This window comes from Oryx dammah, unplaced genomic scaffold (assembly GCF_014754425.2).
Source record: "Oryx dammah isolate SB20612 unplaced genomic scaffold, SCBI_Odam_1.1 HiC_scaffold_1, whole genome shotgun sequence".
NCBI classification, from domain to species: domain Eukaryota; kingdom Metazoa; phylum Chordata; class Mammalia; order Artiodactyla; family Bovidae; genus Oryx; species Oryx dammah.
This window is the reverse complement of record NW_024070185.1, coordinates 58,673,866-58,687,403: the sequence shown is the minus strand read 5'-3', so window position 1 is coordinate 58,687,403 and position 13,538 is coordinate 58,673,866. Positions and strand designations below refer to the sequence as shown.

Sequence of the window (13,538 nt, the reverse complement as noted above, 5' to 3'; positions counted from 1 at the left end):
ACAAACGGCTTCCTTACCACTGAGCCACCAGGGAAGCCTAAAAGGAGCAGGGATGGAAGAAATTAGAGAAATAGGGGAAAAATGAGCAATGGGTGGGGCCAGGGAAATGCAATGGTTGTTAAGTACACAAGAATCAGTCAAATTTGTTTACTTGTTCATCAATTATTTGTATACATTTGTTGAATTTCATTTATGGGCCAGACACTGTGATGGGAACAGTAGTTACAGAGATGAATGAAATTTGTACCCTTCTGTTAAGGGGTAACAGTTTTTTGGTGAAAGAGAACTAACATTTTCACAACCATATTTAACTCTAACAACCACCATGTACAGTGAACATTATTATGTTCTTTTTATAGATGAGGGAACTGAAGATCAAAGAAGTTAAAATAAATAATGCCTAAGGATACAACGTTAGTAAGGAGCAGAGCTATGTTCAAACTCAGAGTGATGCCAAAACCTGCACCTTAGAGTTACATTAGAAAAAGTTTAGAGAGCAGAAAAGGTAGAGAAGGGGAAACCTATTCTCACAGCCATATCCTAAATATTGTTATTATCCAGAGCCTCTCTAACTCAGAAATCATAAACTAGTATCCTATAGAGACTACTGTATGTATATAGTATATATATATATATATATATATATACATGCACATAGACATACACCATATAGATAGTATATATATATACACACATGCATATACATCATATATAGTATATATACACATATATATTATATACTTACAATACTATAGATTAATATATCTATATATGCACAAAGTAACATATATGTAAAAATTGCTTATAATTGTAAGAGATTGGAAACAATCCAAATGTCAATTTGTAAGAAAGTGGTTACATAAATTATGCTATCTGCCAGGGAAGCAGTTGAAAAAAAAGGAAAATGCTATTATGAAATTATAATTATGAAAACATCTCCAGGACATAATGTTAAGGTTCAGAATAGTTTAAGAAAGTGGGAAAATGATAATATATATGTATGTGGGTGTGTGTGCACGTGTGTGTGTGTGTATTTGCTTTATTTGCACAAAGAAGCACTGCTGAATATATGATAAACTAATAAAAGTGATTTCTTCTAGGGAGCAGAGATGTGGACAAGGATGGGGTATTGGAGCATGACTTTTAAACATGTATCTTTTTATGAGTTACTTATTTATAAATAAATAAATAAGTGAAAATGAACAATCTAATAAAAAATGGGCAAATACCATTAACAGTCATTTCCATAAAAAGATGTACAAAGGCTAATTAACATAAAAATTATTGCTTTCACTCAAAATTAAGGAAATATAGGTAATGAAATGTCATTTTCCACGAAAGGGTCTGGTAAAGATAAAAAGACTGACAATACCAATTTGGCAGGAATATGGAGAAGTGAGAAGTCTTTGCTATAGATAGAAATATAAATAGATATAACCTTTTTAGAGGGCAACTGGCAATATGTATCAGATATTTAATGTGTTTCATTTTTGATCTGGCCAATTCACTTCTAGGAAACTCTCCTCAAGTATATTCACACAAATGTAGCAAAGTATATGGCATATAAAATGGTGTTCATTTAGGACCATTTATCACAGCAAAACATTGGAGAAATATTTTTTGGAGGGGGCACCTGGATATAAACCAAGACACTTAAAATGTTAATCAGTAAGAAACTGGTTAAATCAATTAAGGTATATTGATACAATGGAAAACTATGTTGCTATTAAATGAATTAATATCAGGAGGAGAAGGGGATGACAGAGGATGAGACGGTTGAATGACATCACCTACTTGATGGACATGAATTTGAGTAAGCTCTGGGAATTGGTGATGGACAAGGAGGCCTGGCTTGCTGCAGTCCATGGGGTCACAAAGAGTCAGACATGACTGAGCAACTGAACTGAACTGATAGCTAATATTGCACAGGGTTTTTGAATTGGGACTACTTGGCCCTTGAAACACTCGGGTGTTAAGCACAGCAACACCTGTGCAGTTTAAAATCTGTGTATAATTTATAGTTGGCTCTCAGTATCTGGGGTTTCACATCCACCGATTCAGCCATCCTTGGACTGAGTAGTACCATAATACATATTTCTTGAAAAAAAATCTGTATGTCAGTGGACCCATGCAGTTCAAACCTGTTATATTCAAGAATCAATGGTAAACAGTTGAAGAGTCTTATCCCTAAGAGTGTACCATGTAAATTGTTATAGGTCTTGGCCTTAATAGAAAATAGTCAAAAAATATGTAAATGTGGTTAAAAAATCAAATAAAAATTATAACTTTAAATAGTAACGTCATTAATTTAAAGTCTTCTGATATTTGATATTCTCAGAACATGATGACTCACTGTGAAAAGTTCTGACTCCCTTTTAAAAACTCATGAAGTATTTAAAAGGTTGATCATGCAAGATTTTTAATAATGATGAAATAAATAGGCAAAACAGAAATAATGAATGTTAATAAATTCTAGTCAAATCATAAGATATGGGTTGAAAGTGTTTACAAAATTTACTTTGACACATGTGTATTTGAAATGATAAATAGATTATTCTTAATGTAATTTGCATATTTATTTGCTTTTTCCCCTTCTTCTTAGGAATTAGATACACTTAAACAACATCTAGATTCACTGAATACAAAAAAAGAGAGCTTGGAAGCTGTAAGTATAAAATGAAGTAAAAGTTTTCATATTACTCAGTTGCAAAAGGTAATTCGGTTGAATATATTAATGGAACTCATTCGGGTATATATTTATTTAGTAGTTTACTAACAGAAGTATATTTTTTTTCCCATTCAGAACTTCAAATATCCTAGTTTAGTAAAAAAGTAGATTCAGTGGGCATGGCAACCGATTCCAGTATTTTTGTTTGGAGAACCCATGGACAGAGGAGGCTGGCAGGCTATAGTCCAAAGGGTTGCAAAGAGTCAGATATGGCTGAGCAATTGAATTGAACTGATTAAACAAATTAGGAAGGTCTACATGTACTATCACAGAGAGATGTCTAAGTGAAAAAAAAAAAAACTATGAAACTATGCTTTCATTTGTTCAAGCTACAGTATTTCTTTTCGAGGAGCTATATATAAAACCAAAATTTGAGACACATCCTCCCCTGAGCCTAGGTCACTGGATTAATTTGGTTTCTGAGCCCTCACTGCACCAGCCCTCATTGTACAGGAGCTTGAAAGAAAGTAGAACCTATGTTGTAGGATTTACATCTACAAGGAATTTCCTGCCTCACTGACAATGGGGAATATTAGAGGAAAACATCAACCCCCTCTTGAAATAGCTAGAGACCATATACTCACCGGGTATCCAAACAGACTGTTAAATTCTCTGTTGTTGGCTTGCAGATACCTCTCGTGTTCTGAAAAAGACGAGAGAAATGATGAGCAGGATGCCCCTCTGAGATGAGCCTGGGATGTTGGTTGCCAGTGACTTCACTAGCATCTCACACATTCTCACCAAGAATATCTGTCCACAAACAGGTGTTGTCTCTTTGTTCAAAGAATCAAGCAATATGGTAAGAATGGAAACCCTCAAGTGTTCGAGCCTTCTGGAGGCAGGAGGACAAGTAACTTCTGAGGAGCTCTCTACCATTAATGCTTCTAGTAACCCTAGACTATGTTTCCACAGACAACAGGCTGGCCTGCATCAACATTACTGCCAAACACAGAAACCCAATCCTCCTTCAGAAGTTAATTACAGCAATAGTTTAGATATCTGAGGTTCTTTCTAAGGCCAGCCTTTCCTAAATTTGCTCTGAATTAATAAATCATTACCAGTATCTACTGCACAGAAACCAGTGTGCTGGATGCTGTGAGGAGATAAAAAGATAAGTAAGGCAGAGTCCTTACTTCAAGGGACTTGGGATTTAGTGGAGTCGGCCTGATAACAACATCACATCAAAACACACAGATGTCACAAACTATTACAGATAGCTCCTTACTGTGTTATAAAACATCTCAAAAATATAAATTATCAACAGATCTTTCTGAATAAAACATTCCTATAGCCTCTTGAATTCTTCATTGGTTCAACAAGCATTTACTGAGTTCTTGACAGGTATTAAGCCCTGTTATGAACATTCATGTACGAGTTTTTGTATGGACGTGTTTTTATTTCTCTTGGGTATATACATAGGAGTAGAATTACTCAGTCATATGGTAACTCTGGTTTTAACATTTTGAGAAGCTACCGAACAGGTTTTCACAGCAGTTGATTTTACATTCTTACTGACAATGTATGAGAATTCCAATTTCTTCATATCCTTGCCAACACTTGTAAAAGACTGTGCTTTTTTATTTTAACTATCTTAGTGAAGTAATGTCTCATTGTGATTTTGATTTGCATGTCCATATTGACGAATGAGGGATTCCCTGGTAGCTCAGCTGGTAAAGAATCTGCCTGTAATGCAGGAGACCTGGGTTCAACCCATGGGTCAGGAAGATACCCTGGAGAAGGGATAGGCTACCCACTCCAGTATCCTTGGGCTTCCCTGGTGGCTCAGCTGGTAAAGAATCTGCCTGCAATGCGGAAGACCTGGATTTAATCCCTGGGTTGGGAAGATCCCCTGGAGAAGGGAATGACTACCCACTCCAGTATTCTGGCCTGGAGAATTCCATGAACTAATTAGTCCATTGACTAATGATGATATTGAGTATCTTTTCATGTATTTTACTGAACATCTATATATCTTCTTTGGAGAAATGTCTGTTCAGATTCTTTGCTCATTTTTAAACTGGGTTAATTATCTTTTTATCACTGAACTATGAGTTCTTAATATGTTCTGAATAGAAATCAGTTATAAGTGACTTGCAAATATTTTGTCTCTTATTTTAAATGTCACTTTTATAATGTACCAAATTCTAACATATTGAATATAATTATCGGTTTTCTTAAGCCTCCTGCATTGGCAGACAGGTTCTTTACCATTAGCGCCACCTGGGAACCCCTAATTATGGGTTTTCTATTAAGTTCTAGTCTATCCATCTTTAATAAAAAAATTTTAATTGAAGTACAGTTGGTTTACAATATTGTGTTAGTTTCAGGTGTACAGAAAAGTGATTCAGTTGTTTATATATATATATGATTTTTTCAGATAATTTTCCATTATACGTTATTATGAGATACTGAATATAGTTCCCTGTGCTATACAGTAAATCCTTGCTGCTTATCTATATTATGTATAGTAGTTTTTATTTATTAATCCCATACTCCTGATTTATCCCTCCCTCCATTCGACTCTTAAATTATGTAACTTGTTATTACAGGATAGAGAGTCTTCTATTTTAACATCATTTTGGCTATTCTTTTTTTAAAAAGTAATTAATTTGGCTGTGCTGGGTCTTAGTTGTGGCACGCAGGATCTTTAATTGTGGCATGTGAACTCTTAATTGCAGCATGTGGGATCTAGTTCCCTGACCAGGGATCGAATCTGAGCCTGGTGCATGGGGAGCGCAGAGTCTTAGCCACTGGACCCCCAGAGATGTTTCTTCTTGGCTATTCTTGTCTATTTTCTCTTCTAGGTAAACTTCAGAATCATTTTGGCCAATTTGCTCAAGACTGGAGTTTTAATTAGAGGTGAAGACAAAGAAAATTTTAGAACTAACACCCAAAAAAGATGTCCTTTCATTATAGGGGACTGGAATGCAAAAGTAGGAAGTCAAGAAACACCTGGAGTAACAGGCAAATTTGGCCTTGGAACGTGGAATGAAGCAGGGCGATCACTAATAGAGTTTTGCCAAGAAAATGCTCTGGTCATAGCAAACACCCTCTTCCAACAACACAAGAGAAGACTCTACACATGGACATCACCAGATGGTCAACACCGAAATCAGATTGATTATATTCTTTGCAACTAAAGATGGAGAAGCTCTAGACAGTCAGCAAAAACAAGACCAGGAGCTGACTGTGGCTCAGATCATGAACTCCTTATTACCAAATTCAGACTCAAATTGAAGAAAGTAGGGAAAACTGCTAGACCATTCAGGTATGACCTAAATCAAATCCCTTATGATTATACAGTGGAAGCGAGAAATAGATTTAAGGGCCTAGATCTGATAGATAGAGTGCCTGATGAACTATGGAATGAGGTTTGTGACACTGTACAGGAGACAGGGGTCAAGACCATCCCCAGCAAAAAAGAAAAACGGCTGTCTGGGGAGGCCTTACAAATAGCTGTGAAAAGAAGAGAGGTGAAAAGCAAAGGAGAAAAGGAAAGATATAAGCATCTGAATGCAGAGTTCCAAAGAATAGCAAGGAGAGATAAGAAAGCCTTCTTCAGCGATCAGTGCAAAGAAATAGAGGAAAACAACAGAATGGCAAAGACTAGAGATCTCTTCAAGAAAATTAGAGAAACCAAGGGAACATTTCATGCAAAGATGGGCTTGATAAAGGACAGAAATGGTATGGACCTAACAGAAGCAGAAGATATTAAGAAGAGGTGGCAAGAATACACAGAACTGTACAAAAAAGATCTTCACGACCCAGATAATCATGATGATGTGATCACTAATCTAGAGCCAGACATCTTGGAATGTGAAGTCAAGTGGGCCTTAGGAAGCATCACTACAAACAAAGCTAGTGGAGGTGATGGAATTCCAGTTGAGCTATTTCAAATCCTGAAAGATGATGCTGTGAAAGGGCTGCACTCAATATGCCAGCAAATTCGGAAAACTCAGCAGTGGCCACAGGACTGGAAAAGGTCAGTTTCCATTCCAATCCCAAAGAAAGGCAATGCAAAAGAATGCTTAAACTACCACACAATTGCACTCATCTCACATGCTAGTAAAGTAATGCTCAAAATTCTCCAAGCCAGGCTTCAGCAATATGTGAACTGTGAACTCCCTGATGTTCAAGCTGGTTTTAGAAAAGGCAGAGGAACCAGAGATCAAATTGCCAACATCTGTTGGATCATGGAAAAAGCAAGAGAGTTCCAGAAAAATATCTATTTCTGCTTTATTGACTATGCCAAAGCCTTTGACTATGTGGATCACAATAAACTGTGGAAAATTCTGAAAGAGATGGGAATACCAGACCACCTGATCTGCCTCTTGAGAAATCTGTATGCAGGTCAGGAAGCAACAGTTAGAACTGGACATGGAACAACGGACTGGTTCCAAACAGGAAAAGGAGTACGTCAGGCTGTATATTGTCACCCTGGTTATTTAACTTATATGCAGAGTACATCATGAGAAACGCTGGACTGGAAGAAACACAAGCTGGAATGAAGATTGCCGGGAGAAATATCAATCACCTCAGATATGCAGATGATACCACCCTTATGGCAGAAAGTGAAGAGGAGCTAAAAAGCCTCTTGATGAAAGTGAAAGAGGACAGTGAAAAAGTTGGCTTAAAGCTCCACATTCAGAAAACGAAGATCATGGCATCTGGTCCCATCACTTCATGGGAAATAGATGGGGAAACAGTAGAAACAGTGTCAGACTTTATTTTTTTGGGCTCCAAAATCACTGTAGATGGTGACTGCAGCCATGAAATTAAAAGACACTTACTCCTTGGAAGAAAAGTTATGACCAACCTAGATAGTATATTCAAAAGCAGAGACATTACTTTGCCAACTAAGGTCCATCTAGTCAAGGCTATGGTTTTACCTGTGGTCATGTATGGATGTGAGAGTTGGACTGTGAAGAAGGCTGAGCACTGAAGAATTGATGCTTTTGAACTGTGGTACTGGAGAAGACTCTTGAGAGTCCCTTGGACTGCAAGGAGATCCAACCAGTCCATTCTGAAGGAGATCAGCCCTGGGTGTTCTTTGGAAGGAATGATGCTAAAGCTGAAGCTCCAGTACTTTGGCCACCTCATGCGAAGAGCTGACTCATTAGAAAAGACTCTGATGCTGGGAGGGATTGGGTGCAGGAGGAGAAGGGGACGACCGAGGATGAGATGGTTGGATGGCATCACGGACTCAATGGACGTGAGTCTGAGTGAACTCCGGGAGATGGTGATGGACAGGGACCCCTGTGTGCTGCGATTCATGGGGTCGCAAAGAGTCAGACACGACTGAGCGACTGAACTGAACTGAACTGAGAATCTGGGGATGGACTGAAAGTGGGTTATTAGAAAATGCAGAGCTCCCTCCTATGGGAAGTACAGTCAGTTCTGGAAAATCACACTGGATTTCTCAGGGGGCTAAGATAATATGCTTTTGAAAGCTGAGGAGAGAGCCAGTGATAAGACAGGGACTTTTATGGTTCTTCATGTAATTTCCTTTATTTATCCTCTGGTTATCAGCAGAAATTACTAAAGATCATGAAATCAGAACAAGACTAAATTTCTTATAGAAAATATCTAAGGGGCCAAAGTCTGCACATTGGGCAATGCTTGAAGTTCAGAATTTGCACAAATTGCAGGAAAGGTGAAACTGGGATGTTTAGTTCCTTTTACCCAAGGATTTACATATAGATTTCAAAACTACTCAGATGAATTTGGAGACAGATGACATTTTTGCACTATTAGTCAGTCCCCCATTCAGTAGCATACTATATCCCTGGAGGGAGCCTGGTATGCCCCCAAGAAACCATTTCTTTGTACATGGTGATCACATCTGTACAATCACCTTGCTAACAATACATAAATTCAAGGGATTGGATCTAATAGACAGAATGCCTGAAGAACTATGGATAGAGGTTCATGACACTGTACAGGAGGCAGTGATCAGGACCATCACCAAGAAAAAGAAATGTAAAAAGGCAAAATGGTTGTCTGAGGAGGCCTTACATATACCTGTGCAAAGAAGTGAAGCAAAAGGCAAAGGAGAAAAGGAAAGATATACCCATTTGAATGCAGAGTTCTAAAGAATAGCAAGGAGAGAGAAGAAAGTCTTTCTCAGTGATCCATGCAAACAGAGGAAAACAATAGAATGGGAAAGACTAGAGATCTCTTCAAGAAAATTAGAGAAACCAAGGGAACATTTCATGCAAAGATGCGCCCAATAAAGGACAGAAATGGTATGGACCTAACAGAAGCAGAAGATATTAAGAAGAGGTGGCAAGAATACACAGAAGAACTATACAAAAAAGATCTTCATGATCCAGATAATCACGATGGTGTGATTACTGGACTAGAGCCAGACATCCTGGAATGTGAAGTCAAGTGGGCCTTAGGAAGCATCATGAACAAAGCTAGTGGAGGTGATGGGATTCCAGTTGAGCTATTTCAAATCCTAAAAGATGATGCTGTGAAACTGCTGCAGTCAATATGCCAGTAAATTTGTAAAACTCAGCAGTGGCCACAGGACTGGAAAAGGCCAGTTTTCATTCCAATCCTAAAGAAGGGTAATGCCAAAGAATGCTCAAACTATTGCACAATTGCACTCATCTCACACGCTAGTAAAGTAATGCTCAAAATTCTCCAAGCCAGGCTTCAACAGTATGTGAACTGAGAACATCCAGATGTTCAAGTAGGATTTAGAAAAGGTAGAGGAACTAGAGATCAAATTGCCAACATCTGTTGGATCATTGAGAAAGCAAGAGAGTTCCAGAAAAATATCTACTTCTGCTTTATTGACTATGCCAAAGCCTTTAACTGTGTGGATCATAACAAACTGAGGAAAATTCTGAAAGAGATGGGAATACCAGACCACCTGACCTACCTCCTAAGAAGTGTGTATGCAGGTCAAGAAGTGACAGTTAGAACTGGACATGGAACAATGCCAGGGTCCAGCCCCAGTGGATCCAGGGTAATTCGAAGTGGGGACAGCGTGGTGAGAGAGATACATAGATTTAGAGAGAGACAAGGAAAGAGTTTGCAGTTCAGAGAATAGAGCAGAGAAAGAGGCTGTATTCCTTGGTTTACATAGAAATCCAATAAAGCCTCAGACAAGAGACTTACACAGTCTACGTAAGGCCACAGGCGCCTGCTTGAATAGTGGAGGGTGCCCTGCCTTGGGCTCCCTCTCAAGTGGGTCTTATAAGCCCGGCAAATAAGTAGACACGATGAGCCTCTATGCTCCAGACGGGAATCAGCCAGAAAATAGAGTAAGAAAGAAAAGAAGACACAGGGGAAGCCAGATTTCTGAGAAACTGGTTCATCCTTTATTTTCCAGGAAAGCTTTTATACTCTTTTTGTACATAGAGATCAATGGATAATACAAAGTCATGCAGGGTCAGCAGCCCTGACCCTTATCAAGATCAGGCCTTCTCTCTGCATATCTAGCTGTATACATAGGTCTTAGGTGATTTATATCATCTTCGGGCCAGGAGGCCTATTAGCATTCTATGGCCCTTTTCTGATAAGGGTCCATCAACCAGAAAACTTATATGCCCTAAAAGTGTTGTTCTTACTAAAGTCTGGTGCCACTCTCAGAAAGCACTAATTAAGGTTACATCCTTATATAGCAAGGATACAACAATTTATAACAAGGAAAGAGGAGTACAGTGATTTATAACAAAGAGAAAATTCATTAACTCAAAAGTCTAGTATTGCTGACATCAAAACTACTATATTCTTTTTCTACATCCCAATTACATTGATTAATATACTCCAGGTGCCTAAAAGACAAAGGATATGGAGGCCTGGTGGCAGTCATTAACTCAACAATGAAAACCCTCCACCAATATAATTCTTAGCTTCTTAAAAAGGGCTCTATATCTTTAAGATGCTTTTTTAAGTTTCGTGCCTCTCACAGTTGGGGGGCTGTAAACAATCACATGCGTAGTTGTAAAAATCTGGGTAAACCTGTCAGGCAAGTTAGAGAGCCATCAGAGGGGTTTGAGCTGAGACACTCCTTTTATATGCAGGAGACTGTTAACTGGAGCTCTAAGTTAACTTTTTCCAGAGAAAGGTGGTCAGGGATAGCCCCTGGACAGACAGATTCTGGTTTTGGGGTAGATGCTCGAGAAGGCCCAGGGGGGTTTCCTCGAGGCCTGATCTTGCCTTTGCCTATCAGGCTTCTTCCTCATGACCTTTGCCACGGGTGGGATTCCCCATGCTGGCTCCTGGCAGAACAACACACTAGTTCCAAATAGGAAAAGGAGTACGTCAAGGCTGTATACTGTCACCCTGCTTATTTAACTTCTATGCAGAGTACATCATGAGAAATGCTGGGCTGGAGGAAGCACAAGCTGGAATCAAGACTGCCAGGAGAAATATCAATAACCTCAGATATGCAGATGACACCACCCTTATGGCAGAAAGTGAAGAGGAACTAAAGAGCCTTTTGATGAAAGTGAAAGAGGACAGTCAAAAAGTTGGCTTAAAGCTCAACATTCAGAAAACTAAGATCATGGCATCCGGTCCCATCAGTTCATGGGAAATAGATGGGGAAACAATGGAAACAGTGACAGATTTTATTTTGGGGGGGTTCCAAAATCACTGCAGATGGTGACTGCAGCCATGAAATTAAAAGACGCTTGCTCCTTGGAAGAAAAGTTATGACCAACCTAGGCAGCATACTAAAGAGCAGGGACATTACTTTACCAACAAAGGCCCATCTAGTCAAAGCTATGGTTTTTCCAGTAGTCATATATGGATGTGAGAGTTGGACTATAAAGAAAGCTGAGGGCCAAAGAATTGATGCTTTTAAACTGTGGTGTTGGAGAAGACTTCAGATTCCCTTGGACTGCAAGGAGATCCAACCAGCCCACCCTAAAGAAAATGAGTCCTGAATGTTCATTGCAAGGACTAATGCTGAAGCTGAAGCTCCAATACTTTGGCCACTTGATGCAAAGAACTGACTCATTTGAAAAGACCCTGATGCTGGGAAAGATTGAAGGAGGAGGGAGAAAGGGACGACAGAGGATGAGATGGTTGGATGGCATCACAAACTCAATGGACATGAGTTTGAGTAAGCTCCAGGAGTTGGTAATGGACAGGGAAGCCTGGCGTGCTGCAGTCCTTGGGGTTGCAAAGAGTCAGACACAACTGAGTGACTGAACTGATCTGAACAACATAAACAAGTGGCTATAAGTCTTCACTGGGCTAGTTCACAACCCAGCTATGTAGCTTATAGTTTGTTCTTCTGGACTAGTGTTTCTTTCTTGTTGTTTCATTCTTGCAATTACTAGGATTAGCTTAATAAAGGTGGGGGAATTTGAGATGGGACTGACAGAAAGTTTGGTTGCAGTTTATTTTGACTAGTTAGTGGCTTATTTACAAGCTAATGATATGAGAGCTTCTGTTAACCATTATAACTTAGGTTGTCCAAAGCAATGGAACATGTATGGCTCAGATAACTTAGATGCATCTCGGATTTAGAGGTGCTGCATGGCCTATACTCCTTGTACAGGAACTTTCTCAGGGACCCAGATGGCTGCCTGATTAAAGCAGAGTATCAGGGTAGAACTAGTGTTTCTATGGTATTAAGGTGATGTAGTCCATGAGCAGGTTGCTTTTCTACTATGTTCATTCTCAATTTGCTCAGGCATTGGTTAATAAAATCAGTCTCTCCTCTGGTGTTTGCCTTTCCAACCAAACCCGACACACCAGTACAGCCTCTAAATTTTTTCAAAAATATTATTTTGTGCTGCTAGATAAGTTTCTAATATTTTCTTATTAAACTTCACATTTCTTATTAAATTTAATCCTAGATATAACTATGTTTTTATAATTAATTTAAATTGGAGGATAATTACTTTATGGTAATGTGATGGTTTTTGCCATACGTCAACATAAATCGGCCACAGGTATACATGTGTTCCCCCGCCCCCATACTAACTATGGTTTTAACTTAATAAAGGTCTAACAGGTTTTCTCAGCAACCTATCTGGGTGTAGCAAGCTATTCCATCTAAGCGTAGCAGCCCCAAGGGATACATGGAGTTGAGGCTCTGTACAACAACTGAATACATACCTCCCTCTTTGAGTTTAGGAGTAAAATAAAGCAGGCAGATCCCAAAGTTCACAGCCTGAGTTGGTGGAGATAGACTGAGACTTCAAAGTGGGTAATGGGATTAACCAACACCAAGCTCTGGCTCTTTGATCCCAGACCTGCTATGAAAAGGAAGAGTAGGATTTTCACCATGAAGGAAAGAAAAAATGAGGCCTAGAGAGTGGAATTTCTTAAGATGCCTCTGAAAACAGGAAAAGCTGGAACAATGAGAAAAGTGGTTAAAACTTCAGTCTGCACAATCATCTAGGAGAAGAAACTAAAAGTCTGAGAAAAAGAAGACAAACTTAAGGAAAGAGAGTAGCCAGTCATGTTTGAGATACTAAAGGCAGAAAAAAAAAAAGTTTTAGATGAGATAATAAAAGATTAATTCAAGATTCCCTAGGGCTTGTGAATACTGTTGAGAAAAGACTGGGATGACCAAGTGTTTTCCCCATCGTATGTTAATTCAAAGTTTGTGTTTGGCTGAAACAAGAGTGAGAAAATGTGAATTACAGATGAGAAGTTAGAACTATAGAAGACTGAAAATTAGCTTAGACAAGGAGAGTCTAGGAGATGGTCTAGTTGAAGTAGTCATGGCTATGGAATTCAACGGGACAAACATTTAGCTCTTTTTATGGCTGAATAATATTCCATTTAGGGTGTGTGTGTGTGTGTGTGTGTGTGTGTGTGTGTGTGTGTGTGTGTG

At 38.8% G+C, this 13,538-nt stretch overlaps 1 protein-coding gene and 1 long non-coding RNA gene across 2 annotated transcripts in view; both read right to left on the bottom strand.

Annotated features, from left to right (window-relative positions):
* The window catches only part of LOC120867977 (phospholipid-transporting ATPase FetA-like), a 66,384-nt gene extending 62,113 nt beyond the window's left edge, over positions 1 to 4,271 (bottom strand). The window contains exons 1-2 of the mRNA XM_040246884.1: positions 4,241 to 4,271; positions 3,313 to 3,371 (exon numbers count right to left, since the gene is read on the bottom strand). Coding sequence (XP_040102818.1) covers positions 3,313 to 3,371; positions 4,241 to 4,271 — 90 coding nt within the window. The remainder of the gene's footprint in view (positions 1 to 3,312; positions 3,372 to 4,240) is intronic.
* A 6,574-nt stretch (positions 4,272 to 10,845) lies between these two features.
* Positions 10,846 to 13,538, bottom strand: part of LOC120878606 — a 12,262-nt gene continuing 9,569 nt past the window's right edge. Inside the window, exon 3 of the long non-coding RNA XR_005724599.1 lies at positions 10,846 to 10,962. This is a non-coding gene — a long non-coding RNA (uncharacterized LOC120878606). The remainder of the gene's footprint in view (positions 10,963 to 13,538) is intronic.